Source organism: Orycteropus afer, unplaced genomic scaffold (genome assembly GCF_000298275.1).
Source record: "Orycteropus afer afer isolate SDZICR_OR568_19922 unplaced genomic scaffold, OryAfe1.0 scaffold00292, whole genome shotgun sequence".
NCBI classification, from domain to species: Eukaryota; Metazoa; Chordata; class Mammalia; order Tubulidentata; family Orycteropodidae; genus Orycteropus; species Orycteropus afer.
In genome coordinates, this window is record NW_006921879.1 from 2,984,716 (window position 1) to 3,000,538 (window position 15,823).

Consider the following 15,823-nt stretch of genomic DNA (forward strand, 5'->3'; position numbering starts at 1 on the left):
CTACTTTGGTCATGTTGTCAGAACTGACCAGTCCCTAGAGAAGGATATCATACTTGGTAAATCAGAGATTCAGCAAAAAGGGGGAAGACCCTGAAAAAAAAAAAAAAGAAGAAGAAGTACAGTCAGAATGCTCCTTAGAAGTGAGAATGGCCAGACTTCATCTCACATAATTTGGTCATGTTGTCAGAACTGACCAGTCCCTGGAGAAGGATATCATGCTTGGTGAAGCAGAGGGTCAGCAAAAAAAGGGGAAGACCCTCAACAATCTGAATTGACAGGGGTTGCCATGGTGGCATAGTGTCTAAGGCATATGACTGCTAACCAGAAGGCTGAAGGTTCCAATCCACTAGCCACTCCTCAGAAAGAAGATTGGGCAATCTACTTCCATAGAGGTACTGCCTCAGAAACCCAAGGAGGGGTCGCTATGAGTCAAATTGACTCGATGGCAGTGACTTTGGTTTTGGTTTGCCATGGACTCAAGCATAGCAAAGACTGAGGATGGTGCAAGGCCAGGCCATGTTTCCTTCTGTTGTACATAGGGCCACTGTGAGTTGGATCCAACTCAACGACATCTAACAACATTAACAATATTAACATTAACATTAACAACAACAGCAAACCACAGAGAAAATAAGGTAGATGAAAATCTCCCTGGTGAGAAGAAGAAAAGGAGTATTTGCATGTACATTCAGTGATCTTTCTTTAGCTTGGTTTCCTTCCTCTTTCAGGTCTATACCTCCACCCTGATCTTATTTGAAATGCCTCTATTATTCCTCTGTGAAACATGACTTCTTCATTTGGCTCCTTTAAATTTTCTCAGTCTTTCCCCTTCCAACTTACCACATCCAGACCTGGATGGACCAAAGAGTTAGGAGAAATGAACCTTGAGGTGGTGGAGATCCTAAGGCATCAGTCCTGAGTGAATTTTCCAGAAGTTCTGTTGGCTAGAGGGTGGGTCCTGACTGATTACTGGGTGGTCAGAAAGTCTAATCCATACCTACTTCTTATGGTTGCCTTTCTTGGTCCTTAACTTCTAACACTTTGGAAAAAGGTGACAAAATATATTGTCATGCCAAGGTGAAAGAAAAGGAGGAGTAGTGGTTTTTTTCCTAAGTCTGATAAAAGTCTCCTGCAATCCTTTCCACATATGCAGACCCATGAAAGCATCCTTACTGTGTTAACAAAAGATCTCATGGCACAATTTAAATAGATGTAGTTTCCTCTCTTAAATAGGTGGCAATATATTGCAGATCGGTAGGGTGAAATACAGAAATAAATATACTTTGTAATTCACAAAAACATGTCAGTGAATTGTACATGTAAAAATATGTTAGAATGGCAAATGTCTTGTTCTATATCTACTAGAATAAAATAATTAATGTACATTGAACTTAAAAGCAGTAATCTGCAAGGTGTCTCTAACTTTGCCATAGTCCTATCTAAAAATGAACAATTTTTAAAATTTGGACTATGAATCGCATATGTGTTTTCACATGTCTGCTAATCTTTTAGTAGTAAAAAGATCGTCTGCTCAAGAACCAGAAAAAAATGGGTGAGAATCACAGTTCCTTTACTCACTAGTTATGGGACTTCAAACAAGATTGCTTAATTTCTCTAATCCTCTATTTTCTCATCTGTAAAACAGGGATAATAATACCTATTGCATAGAGTTATTACAAAGATTAAATGAAATAATTGCCAGAAGGCACCTACCAAAGCTGGATGACATTATACCAAAGGTACTCAATAATGCTAATATTCTTTTTCTCTCAACATTTAATAATCTGAAGAAGAGCGATCTTTACCCAGAAAAGAAAAGACTCAAGGAGTTAGAATGTGAGGGAATATTGCCAATGACCATAAGCATTTTTCCAAACCAAGATTCAAATGTGCTGCCAGCATATTTTTCATAAAAATACCTCATCAGGAGTCTTCTTCCCACACGAACTCTGAATTCTTTCTGTGACAAGTCCATCATCATAAGGTTCTAGTTCTGCAACACTATGTCATGTCCTCCTTGCCCTTTGTCTGTACTGGATGAAGGCAGCCCAGCCTGGTCTCAGATTTATTAGAAGTAACAAGGAGAATGAATTTTTCATGCCAAATTTTTCCCAACAGACTATGTTCAGATGTTTGAGAAAAAAGTTAGGGTCTCAATGTTCAAAAAGCTCAACCTACTTAGCTCTAAGGATGCTCTGCCTCACAGCCTCCCAGTCCTAGGATACATTTCATTAATTTACCCTTCTAAGATCAAAGACTATAGCCTTCAGTATGAATTACATCTAAACATAAAAAGAACAAAAATCCTCACAACTGGACCAATAAGCAACATCATGATAAATGGAAAAAAGATTGAAGTTGTCAAAGATTTCATTTTACTTGGATTCACAATCAGTGACCATGGAAACAGTAGTCAAGAAATAAAATGACATATTGCATTGGGAAAATCTGCTGCAAAAGACCTCTTGAAAGTGTTAAAGAGCAAAGATGTCACTTTGAGGACTAAGGTGTGCCTGACCCAGGCCGTGGTATTTTCAAACACTTCATATGCATGTAAAAGCTGAACAATACTAATAAAGAATACTGCTGAAGAATCGATGCATTTGAATTATGTGTTGGTGAAGAATAGTTAATATACCATGGTCTTCCAGAAGAATGAACACATCTGTCTTGGAAGAAGGACAGAATGCTGCTGAGAAGCAAGGATGGTGAGACCTCATCTCTTGCACTTTGGTCATTTTATCAGAAGGGATCACTCCCTGGAGAAGGACATCATGTTTGGTACAGGGTCAGTAAAAAAGAGGAAGGCCCTCAGGAGGTGGGTTGACTCAGTTACTGTAACAATGGGCTCAAACATAACAATGACTGTGAGGATGGCACAGGACCAGGCAGTGTTTCATACATAGGGTCGCTATGAGTCAGAACCAACTTGACAGCACCTAACAACGAACAACCACCCTTTTAAGAATACAGAGAGCTTTTCCTTCCCTTAAAATGGAATCTATAAAGTATAGCTACCAACCTGTGAGGGATGAATTTGTCCATCCTCACGCTGCCCATGCTATCTACGAGTTACTTCTCACTATGGTACTTTGTCAGGAAAATGAAATTCACTAAATGAATCCCCAAGGATAATATCTTCGTTCCAGTCCTCTGACTTCTGCCACTAAAGAACTATACTTTCCAGGGCCTGGTCTAAGGGAACTAGGAGGAAAAGCTAGTGGATCTGAATTGCTCTCCTGCCAAAAATGTAGGCCCTGGTGGGAGAAGACAGTGAAACTGTATCTGCGCCAAATCACACACTGGAAAAGAGCAGTCTGGGATCTGTGGAAACTTCTACCTGCTCAGAAAAACAGAGGGGGAAAGAAAATTAATTCGGGAGTCAGAATTTATACTCCTAACTTCATGTGTGACTTTGTGAGTTAGGTCAGTTAACTCTTTGGGCTTCAGATTCCTTGACTGAAAAGTGAAGAGTTTGGAATAGATGATCTCTAAGGTTCCTTCAGGAGCTCTGGTAGCGTAGTGGCTAAGGCACTTGACTGCTAACCAGGAGGCTGGTGGTTCAAACCCACCAGCCACTCCTCAGAAGGAAGATGAGGCAATCTACTTCCGTAGTGATACTGCCTAGGAAACCCAAGGAGGGGTAGCTATGAGTCGGGTCTGACTCGAGGGCACATAACAACAACAACAACAAGGTTCCTTCAGCACTAACAGGCTATAGATAGATCTCCACCCAGCAAGAAAGAGAAGGAAGCAAACATTGGGCAAAAGAGATCAAATTTGACAGATTCTCAAGATTTGAGAAGAGCAGATTCCTGCCTAGCTGATTCTGTATGTGACCCAATAAGTATAAAATCAAAGGAATAAACTAAGTGAAATGCAGTCATGATTAATCAAAGGGGATTGAAAGTCACTGCTAACCTCACACCTACCTTGCTTTGCCTCCAGTTCACCTCCCTTGGGATGCTCCTCCTCCCCTTAATGCTTCATCATGATCCTCAAAAACTGTGATCACTCAAGGTTGAAGCGTTTAATCTCCCATGTTTAAAAGGATATGCAAATAGAGTTCAGTTTCCTGTTGAGTTTCTGCCAAGGTCTTAGCCTGGTAGTTCTGGGAAAGGAGCCAAAGCCCTCATATTTCTTGGCTGTTAACATTCCCCCATCTGTGCTCAAGTCAGCAGCACGCTTTTAGTCTTTTATTTTCCATCAAGTTTTCTAAAAAGAACCCATTAGAAGGTTCCTACAAGAAAGGAGGATAACATCTGGTTCCCGAGTAACCAGACAAAGCATTACTTGGTTATATTGTGGAGCAGAATGAAAAAGATCAGGAAGGTTACATTCCTATATAGCTTCAGAATCCAGCCTTGTAATCTACTGGAGAAACTGATATTAAGGAGGTCCCAGGCAGTACTTGCAATGAGTCACCTGTGTCTTCAGTATAGGATGTCATAAATCATACATGCAAAGGGTTGGAAAGGCAAGATCCCCAGCTATAATAATAGCACTTTACAACACTCAAAAACAAATGGCCTGTATATTACAAGACAACCAATATGTTTCTGAACCAGAGGCTTGGTAGAATCAGGAACCAGGTTAATTGTCCCCTGTGTCTTTCTGATTGAACTCACTCAAAACAAAAGCCACCATTTATAGAAGCAAGATATCCAGCACCCAAGTATGTCAAAATGTTATCACCGATAGTCTAATGGAAAATTACATATTCCAAGCTATGTTAAGCTGTACCCATTAATTAAGCACAAAAACTTCTCTTTTTCTATAAAATGGCTTATTTATTTTTCCCAGTATTACCCTTCTGAAGCTAATTCCTACAAGGGCTTTTCCTTTCAATCTCATTTCTATTACAAGGTCAACGTACAAATTAGATTTTTAAAATTTCTTCAGAAAGCTCTGTGAAAAAATTTTCTCTTCCATTTCTCTGTTGTCCCAGGCAGTTATTGCAAGCATACAGCTCAAGTCTGGACCACCTTGAGATAATACAACATTAGTAAAAAAAAAAAAAAAAAAATGCTCTACGTACCCATTCACTTAGTGTCTTCTGCAGCATTTATTTCAAAATACTTTTTCTATTCTTGATCCTTGGTCCTCAATTTTTAAAATTATTCTTTCTTCTTTGAAATCTACTCATAGAGTATTGATACTCTACACATTCCCCACCTCTCAATTCTCCCTTCCTTCCTCCATCACCCTAAGCCCTTCACCCTCCAATAAAAATTATTCTCAGACCATTTGCAACAGGGAAATGATGCATTCCAGCCCCTTCTATGCAGATTGGAAAGTTAGCACCACCTTGCGCTCTTTGTGGGCATTTTTCTTGGAGAACTGTCCACAGAACAGCATTTTGGGATTGAGTTTGAATTTCATTGATTTCATTGATGTTATGACCCTGGGTGGTGAAAACAGTTAATGTGCTGGGTTGCTAACCAAAAGGTCAGAGGCTCCAGTCCACCCAGTGGATAGGCCTGGAGATCTACTTCCAAAAAATGAGAACCTTACAGAGTATGTTGTTGTTGTTGTTATGTGCCGTCGAGTCAGCCCCGACTCATAGCGACCCCTCCTTGGGTTTCCAAGGCAGTATCACTACAGAAGTAGGATTGCCCAACCTTCCTTCCGAGGAGTGGCTGGTGGGTTTGAACCACCAGCCTTCTGGTTAGCAGTCAAGTGCTTTAGCCATTATGCTACCAGAGTATAGTTCTACTCTAACTCACACATGGGGTCACCATGAGTAGGAATTGACTTGACAGCAACTGGTCTGATCTGGAAGACCCTTGAAGATATCTGGTTCAGAACGACTTGGAAGCTTCTATAAAGTCCTGCTTAGTTATGATTAGTGCAGAGAGAAATGGTGATAAAAACAAGGCCCATACATTTTACCTATGAATAATTACTCAGGTTACTCATTCACCAAAAGCATGCAGATCAGATGATCACATTCTAAATTACAACATTTTGTCCCATGCAAGCCATAAGATCATATTCCTTCCAAATGAAAGATATTTTTGCTCCATGTTTTCTTTCCTCAAGTGTCCAATCACAAGTTCATCTAGAATCTTGAAAGCACAATGTGAAATAGCATTAATAACCTAATACCTTGCATTTGTATAGTATTTTGTAATGCTTTCCCTAGAGTTGTCTTACTTTTCTTTTTTTCCAACATATTTAGAAGACCAGGTTTGAATATGCAGATCCCTTTTCCACAAATACATCCAAATTAAAATACATCCACAGTTGGTAAACAGCAGAACATGAGCCTAAGTCCAGGTCCAGCCACTTCATCATTGTAAGTTATAATTGGAAGAGGTTGCACTATCTACATGTCACTCCAGTGAAGGCTCACAATTGAATCTTAGATCTTTCAGGATATACAAGATCTTATAAAGCTCCAGTAAAAAGGCGGAATATACCAATTCTGTGGACTATAATGGGAGCTGTCCAATTCATACACTGTCAAGAAAAAGCATTGTTACCTTAGACAACTCCAACTCTCTGGTCTACTTTTGTTTTCCTAATACCACATCTTATTCTACAGTGTATCTATATGTGTATGGCATACCTAATCTACTCAAGGGCACTCTGGTAGTGTAGTGCCCAAGGCATTTGACTGCTAACCAGAAGGCTGGCTGTTCAAACCCACCAGCCACTCCTCAGAAGGAAGGTTGGGCAATCTACTTCCGTAGTTATACTGCCTCAGAAACCCAAGGAGGGGTCGAATCCAACTCGATGGCAGTGAGTTTTAATCTACTCAAAAATAGGTAACCAGAGACAAGTCAACACAGTCTTGTGTTACTCTGCAGGCCCAAGGCAAAGTAAGCGAAAGTGACTCCAGAGTAAAATCTTTCCTTGTCTCCAATGCAAAGACTCCTAGGGCTATATATAAAGCAGGTCTCAAATCACCTTGTGTTTCAATTTGGATATATTTCTCCCAGTTGCTGTTCATAGTGTCTGTGGATGCAGGATTCAGTGATGAAAACTAATACTATATTCTATATAGACTTATTAACTCAACTATAATGTAGAGTGATTTGTGGAGGAGAAGCAATTTTGTACCCAGATTTACCAACCTCTTTTTAATGAGAAAAGCACATTCTTCCTACATTTATTTGCTTTCTAGATAGGTTGCTTGCTAGAAGGGAATAAGGTGGCCCTGCCGTGGCTTTTTGGCTTCCACATCCCAAGCCATCTGATCTCCATCAGATTTTAAGAATTTCCTTGTTCAGCAGTGTTTACACCATAACAATGGTGTAGTAGTCAGACCTGACTACAAAGAATAGCTAATCAACCTGAAAAATCCTGTGTTTTAAAAGAAGTGGGAAGTGGTGGGACAGATGGGCCTCTTGTCCAATTCTGACTCAGCCTTCTCACCAGCTGCCTGAGGCACCAAAGAACCAGAATATCCACATCCTGTGGTTCCCTGTACCCCTAAAACCCCACATTTGAGTTCCTTCCCAATTCAAAGAACAAAAGCCACTGGCTTTAGGCCAATTCACAGCAGATGTGGGTCACAACCGCCAACTACCCAGGAAGCATCCAGTAGAGCAGGGCATGAGAATCAATGTCTAAGAAATTCCCATACGTGGGACCCCATCAGTCATCTAACACCTGCTCAAAGAGAGAGACTGGAAGACTTTCTCCTGAGCATGGCTAGTGGTTTTTCCCTTTATGCTGTATATATACAATATACAATATAGTGTATATTCAATATTCTTTGCCAATACTATAATTCAAAGGCAACATTTCTTCTTTGGTCTTCCTTATTCATTGTCCAGCTTTCAAGTGCATAAGAGGCTATTGAAAAGACCATGACTTGATTCAGGTACACCTAGTCCTCAGAATGACATCTTTGCTTTTTGACACTTTAACGAGGCCTTTTGCAGATTTGCACAATGCAATTCATCATTTAATTTCTTGAACTGCTGCTTCCACGGATGTGTATCCAAACAAAATGAAATCCTCAACAGCATCAATCCTTTCTCCATTGATCATGATGTTGTTCATTGGTCCTGTTGTAAGGATTTTTGTTTTCTTTATGTTTGGGCATAATACATTTCAAAGACTGTAGTGTTTTTTATTTTCATCACAAAGTGCTTTAAGTTCTCTTTGCTTTCAGCAAACATTGTTGTGTTATATGTATTGTTGTTGTTGTTATTTGCCATCGAGTCGGCCCCGACTCCTAGCGACCCCTCCTTGGGTTTCCAAGGCAGTTATCACTACAGAAGTAGGATTGCCCAACCTTCCTTCCGAGGAGTGGCTGGTGGGTTTGAACCTCCAGCCTCCTGTTATATGTATATCACAGGTTATTAATGAGTCTTCCTCCAATCCTGATGCTGCATTCTTCTTCATATAGTCCAGCTTCTAGATTATTTTCTCAGCATATAGATTGAACAAGTATGATGAAAGGATACAACTCTGACACATTTCTTTCCTGATTTTAAACCACTCAGTACCCCTTAGTTCTTTTTGCATGACTGCCTCTGGGTCTATGTACAGGTTCCACATGAACACAAGTGTTCTTGAATTCCCATTCTTCACAACATTATCCATAATTTGTTATGACCCACACAGTCAAATGCCTTTGCATAGTCAGTAAAACACAGGCAAACATCTTTCTGGCATTCTCTGCTTTTAGCCAAGATCCATCTGGCATCAGCACTGATATTCTTTGTTCCACGTCCTCTTCTGAATCCATCTTGGATTTCTGGCAGTTCTTCACTGATGTATTACTGCAACTGTTTTTGAATTATCATCAGAAAAATTTTACTTGTATGTGACATTAAAGATACTGTTCAATAATTTCCACATTCTCTTGGGTCACTTTTCTTTGGAATGGGTATAATTATAGATCTCTTACAGTCAGTTGGCCAGGTAGATATCTTTGAAAATTTTTGGCATAGACATGTGAGTACTTCCAGTGTTGCATCTGCTTGTTGAAACATCTCAAGTGATATTCTGTCAATTCCTGGAGTCATGTTTTGGCCAGTACCTTCAATGCAGCTTAGACTTCTTCCTTCAATACCATGGGTTCTTGTTCATATCCTACCTCCTGAAATGTAAATTGATGAAAGTTTTAGCTTTTCCAAGGAGCCTTGGTGGTGCAATGGTTAAATCATTTACTCTTAACCTAGAAAGTTAGCGGTTCAAACCCATCAGACACTCCATGGGAGAAAGATGAAGCAGTCTGCTTCCTAAATATTTGCAGCCTTGGAAACCCTGTGGGGCAGTTCTACTCTGTCCTACAGGGGCATTATGAGTCATAATTGATTCGATGGCAGTGGGTTTGGTTTAGCTTCTACAAGAAAGGGTAGGGGATTGTATTTTAATAGAGATCATAACCATAAGCTAAACACGGAAGCAACCATAACAGAATTTTCAAAGCTTGAAGGACAATGCCAAAATGAAAGACATCGCTTGGTCTCTCTTTAATTGGTGGCTTTTTGTGGATCATCCAAGGAGAATATGGAGCTTCCCAGAGTAAGCGTTTCTCTTCCCAAGTCCAGGAAGATGACCTGAGCACAACCAAAGAGAATATTCACCTGACCATGTAGAGAAACAGCTCAGCAGAAGGCAGAATTAGGCCCAATAAGGGTAGGGAGGAAGATACCTGGATTTGGTTTCAATAGAAGGAGGAGTTTTGTAGTAGCTGATAGCTTTTGATGAAACAAGCCACCTTGTCAGTGAGCTTCATTGGATAACTACTCTGGGAAGGCTGTCTACATTGGCTAGGAGTGAGAAGTCAATGACTTGAACTCCTTTCCTCCTCAGATTTCTACACTCTTTTGTTAAGACTTCTTTGCTGAAAGAAATCAGCGACCATTTAGAAGCAACTACAGTTAATGTTTTGGTATATTCTGGTTTTCTTTTCCAAAGGATATATTATTCCTTATTTTGCATATGTAATCATACTCTAGATACACATTTGTATCATTTTTAACATTTTATAATCAATTTTCTATGTTATGGGATATTTTTCCTAATCATTATTTTCAATGAGTCACATTAATATGTATCTAGTGGCATGCTGTGTACTACCGTTTATGATTATGGCTAAACATTTAAGTAGCTTCTACATTTTTCCTATTTTAAGAATTCTTGAGATGAATATATACATATCTAGGACATTTTCATTACTTAAAATGATCATATATATGTATAAATGACTATATATATGTATATATATTTCTATACAGAAAATATGAAACAAGGCCCATTTTCCTCAATTAGAAGATTCAAAATAAAGGTTTATGGCCAATGTGAATATATAAACTCTCTAGGGTTGCTAGTGAAATTGGCAAATTCCACTTTGTAATTTTAATATATACATTATTATATATAAATATTTAAAATCATACATTATGTTAAATGCTGTTTTTTCCATTCTCATGTTTCATAAAATAATTTTATTCAAATTCCTTAGAAGTGTCTCAAATCAAGATATTTGTCATCACTAGAGACACTTTTTTCAATTCTCAAACATTTTTCTAGAGCATATCAAACTCATCTTTGTCAAAGTTGTTGAATTATAGCATAGGATTTTGTGAGAGGTTTTCTTTTTCTTTTCTCTCTTTCTTTTTATGTTGTTTGCTATAAATGCTGCACATCCAGATTGGGTATTGGAAAGACATTTATTATTTTTATGCTTTCTTGATCATAATGGTTACCAGAGTACCAAGGCTATCACCCCACTGTTTGCTCTCCTACCAATGAACTATTTTTAATTTTCAGTCAAACAAACTATCACTAAATTAAGCAAATTATCACTATCACTGAAAAGATATTTAATCGCAATAACTGTTCACATAATGTTAAGACTGTTGTTTTACCATTTATCTTGTAAGTGGATATTTGATCTCCCAACAAAACATTTATTTCAAAAGCTTGTTTAAATGACATCCATCATTTGCAACTGTAAAGGCATATTCCCAAAAATAGTCACTAAATTTATGTTAAATTACTTTGTCCTCTTTTTCTCTCATTCCTTCAGCTGACTTCCATAAGTAACACTGGTAGAGATCATTTCAGGTTAATGTGTCTTCACTAATCAAAATAAAATACTTCATTGAAAGCATTTTATTATGAGAGATTTTGTAAGGAATCGAATATAAGAGGGTTCTTTCTTGTCTGAGAACAATAATATAAAGTCCACTTCATATCCAAATATATATAATATTGTCTTACATTACATTGCCCAAAGTGGAAATATTTGTTCAAAATAGCATGATTGTTTTTACCCTCTTAATATTGACTAACTGGTTCCTAATAAAAGACATAACAATTTATATTGTTACCAACACTTTGCCAGCATCGGGAACATCACATTTTCTTTCAACGAAAAAGAAAAGAAAAAAGCATTGCTTAAATCTCTGTCAAAAAAAAAAAAAAGTGTGTTAATGCTTCATTTTTATTTTTATTACTTGAAGGTTGAAACATTTTGCCAAGTTCCTTAACCAATGGTTAACTTTCTTCATATGTGATGGTCAGTCCATGTCTTTTGCCCATTTATTTTTTAGGTTCTTAGTGTTTCAGTTACTGATTTGTGTGACTGTAGTAGTTTTGTGCCTCTGAGTTTATAGCATTTAACCACAATAACAGCATTGGTGAAAGGGCATTTCTGAGGTATCCTGGATGGCAGAAGGTGGTGCTGGCAAAATGCCAAGCAAAGGGGAAAAGGAAGAAAATGGTTTTTGTACTGCTGTGTTTCACTGTGTCGATTTACCACAAAGGCTGAAGTGTATTAAATCTTTGTTCAGAAACTACCAACCGTGAGCCACTACGCACATCTCAGCATCAGAAAGAGTCCTCTGAGTGTCCATGGGGAAATAATATATGACATCATTTAATTAATTACATAATAATGTAAAGTTTCAGAATGTGAACGAGCATAATCAAAGTCATCAATGATCAATAATCACAACTACACATTTCTACAATATTTATTAAGTCATACTCATGGCAATGTAAAAGAAGATATCATGGAAGAAGTAAGGGAATGTGACTGTTAGTGATTGAGTGCCTATAGGTAAGGCCACACCATTAGTCATCTGTCCATTTGTCCTACTGGTGGCTTGCATGTCTCTATGATGCTGCAAGCTATGACTCTGGTATTTTAAATACCAACAGGGTAACCTATGGTGGACAGGCTCAACAGAGCTTCGAGACTAAGACAACTAGGAAGAAAGGGCTGGTGATCTGCTCCCAAAAATTAGCCAATGAAAATCCTGTGGATCTTATATCAGAATATTGCCTGATGCGGTGCTGGAAGAGAAGTCCCCTATTTTGGAAGGCATTCAAAATACACAGTGACCACACAATGAACGAAGCAACCAATATTCATAAAAAGGGTGCAGAACTGAGCAACATTTCATTCCATTGTTTATGAGGTGGCCATGAGTCACAGCCAACTTGACAGCAACTAACAATAACAACATATTAGTATATGATGAGCCAAGAAATTGAACTAAGTTCTAATTTGTATAATTCCTTTCTTCAGAATACTTCATGTCTAATATAAAACAATTGCTCGAAAAATTGTTGCTGTTGATTAAATTCCATCTCATTGGAAAACAAGACATGCTTGCAGAGTCTCAACTTTTTTAAAGTAATGTATTTCTAAAGGCCTTGCCTTGAAGCAGATCCACAAGATGAAACTGACACTAAATACCCAAATTGTAATAGTTCGTGTGCCTTGCTCTGATGAGAAAACTGTCCAATGGGGGAATAATGGTAGCAAGAAGGTCTTTATTAGGCATCACTGGACAAATGGGCCAATGAGTGATAAAAAGCAGAGACTCTTCATAAATAAAGCCTGAATTGTTAAAAAGTCATAAGTAAGTAAACAAATGGTGAGAAAAACAGCCTTTGTTGGGTGGAGTTAGCCGGGAAGAGGTATTTGGAGGAGATGAATCTTGAGCTGGTCCTTGAAGACAGTGAAAGACCTGGCACACCTGGGAATATTACTCCACAGTCAGTCTCCCTGTCTGACCTGAGGCCACCAAGTAGGCCTCTCCTTCCAGAGCAAAGATACAACTTATCTTCACCCACTTAAACAATGTATTTTTGAGAGATATTTTCTGGGAACTAAACAATATTTCTATTCACTTCAGAGGATCGATCAATGGTAATACCATAAATCTGAGAGCTTACAGGGCCTGGGCTCTCCAGGGCTCTTCCCTTGACCCTGCATATGTTTGATTCAAGGATTCAGGGATGAATCCCCTCACCCTGGAGAAGAGTCCTGTTAGCACACCAAGTACAAATGCTCATTTTAAGTCTAGAAGAGATAAAGCAATAGACAAAGGAAAAAAGCTATACAGAGGCCTCCTGTCTAGATTACCCAAAACAACTGGATTTATGGCTTAAAGGATGGAATACATTAACGCAATCAAAGTAAGATCACAGGAACTCATTTTCTGGTAATGCAAGTAATCCACAAAGATATAATTTTAATGAACTTCTGCTTATTAGTGCAAAAATGGAACATAACATCCTTGAATTAGTTATTTTCTAAAATAACAGACTTTTTTAGATATTTACTTTTCAGCATATAGTGAGAGGTTTACAGCATATCTTTCTGGTATAGCAGACTGGAGGCATTCACAGTTGTAGAAAGAATTATGACTTGCTTCCTGCTTCACACAAAGAAACCATGTAGAAAAAAATTTTCCAAGCCAAAAAGGGTTTTAAAACATTTTAAAGTTTTGGATTATTTGCTGGTTGTAGTGGGAAACATGTAGCATTACAAAAAGTTTGGAGGGCTTATCAAGTCATTATGTGCATACTTACATGATGCAGTAAGGGTACACAGCATGACCTATGAAGTGTTCTTACCAAAAGTAAATAAACCAAACATAATCAAACCTTAGGTCTGGACGTGGTGCACACAGTTTGTGCTCAACTGCTAACCTAAAAGTGGGCAGTTGGAAGCCACCCTGTGATACCTCAGAAGGAAGGCCTGACAATCTGTTTCTGTTAAGATGACAGCCAAGAAAACCTTATGGAGTAGTTTACTCTGTAACACGTGGGCTTGCCATGAGTTGCAATCAACTTGATGGCAACTAACAACAACAATGAAACCTTTAAACATAATAGGAGTAAGGGAGTTAGAAGAGCCAGTTAAAGAATTCCACAAAGAAAACACCTAAGCAAATCCAAGTGAGACATTCTACAGAACAGTAAGCTTAGTCCTTTCAACAATCATTATTATTTATACAAATAAATAAGCACTCTTGCAGGGAGCAGTTGAAGGAAACTATTACAGATTAAAGAGACTTAAAATATTTAGCAACCAAAAGAAATGTGTGGTCTCTGATGGGATCTTTGTTTGAAAAACCATCTGTAAAGTACATTTTGGAAAGATTTGAAAAAAAATGTGAACTGGGTATTAAATGATTTTTGGGAATTATTGTTAACTTTAAGTGGGGAATGATATTGTGGTTATGTAGGAAAATATTTTTGAAAAGCATACTGAAGTGTTTAAGAGTGAATTGCCATGATGTTTGTAATTTATCTTAAAATACTTCAGCAAAATAAATAGCTAATATAACAAAGATTAATAATTATTCAATCTAAGGTATTCATTCTATCAGCTTCTTTTCTTGGAATGTTTCAAAACTTTTATGATAAAAAGTTTCTTAAAGTTTTCATTTTTAACTGGCCAAAAGATTGGCAGAAAGTTTAAACAATGAAAAGTGAAATACCATATGTTTTTTAAAAAATTAGCATATTTTTTAAAGAATGCAGCTCTTGTCAAAGAACTCCCTGCTTGTGAATAAATTAAAACTATGTGTTCAATGAACTCTGTCACTGACTATATAAATAAAATAAATAAGAAAACTGTTAATGAAACACATTCTGCATGTTTTAGATTTTTATTACTCTCAAGACATAGGCATACCTGACGTATCTTACAATCACTGCCTTTCTGGATCTGAGATACTGATGATAGCTCAAAATTAAGTCTTATCTGGTGGCGTAGTGCTTAAGGCATTCGACTGCTAACCAGAAGGCTGGCAGTTCAAACCCACCAGTCACTCTTTGGAAGAAAGATTGGGCAATCTACTTTCGTGGTGATACTGCCTCGGAAACTCCCTATGAGTCAGATCTGGCTCAACAGCAGTGAGTTTGGCTTTTTTGGTTTTTTATATTTGGGAGGTGAGGGTTGCATAGTTCCAGACTTCTATAGATGTACCGGTGACCCCCAGTCAGTTGACTGTCAAGCTTACATCTCCTTCAGGTAGATGGGCATCATAAAGAAGCTAAGAGAAGCTTTTGACAAAAGCCAAAGTTTGTTCAAAAAAAAAAAAAAAATTAATAATGCCAGGGCCTCCCAAATGAGGGGAACCTGACTGGGTTTATCCATTCTTGGGACCTTATATGAATCTCACTTCAAAGGCCTGGGCCTCTCTTAACTCTGGTCCAGCTACTAGGTATATTATTTGACCCATTAAGCTTGCAGGCCATGTTGGCCCCTTCTTCGTCTTTATGGCCCAAAACATAAATTACATGCCCTACTATGTAGTGCCTAAGACATTTGACTGCTAACCAGAAGACTGGCAGTTCAAACCCACCAACCACTCCTCGCAAAGAAGATTGGGCAAGCTGCTTCTGTGGAATACGGCCTTGGAAACCCAAGGAGGGGTTGCTATGGGTCTGATCTGACTTAACGGCAGTGAGTTTGTTTGTTTGTTTGTCTGTTTTTTATTACCTGTCGCTTAAATAAGTAAACATTTATATATATTTTTTTATTTTATTTTGATTTGGGTGAAGATTTACAGAGTAAATTCACTTTTCATACAGCAGTTCACATATACTT

General features: G+C 38.0%; 1 protein-coding gene and 1 gene segment (V, D, J or C); both read left to right on the plus strand.

Moving 5' to 3' along the window:
- Nucleotides 1-15,823, plus strand: part of LOC103205765 (T cell receptor alpha chain MC.7.G5-like) — a 347,276-nt gene that overhangs the window by 193,480 nt on the left and 137,973 nt on the right. The gene's annotated exons all lie outside the window — the stretch shown is intronic.
- LOC103205764 overlaps nt 1-15,823 on the plus strand; it is a 70,106-nt gene that overhangs the window by 16,658 nt on the left and 37,625 nt on the right. The window contains 1 exon segment of the C gene segment in view: nt 414-418. Coding sequence covers nt 414-418 — 5 coding nt within the window.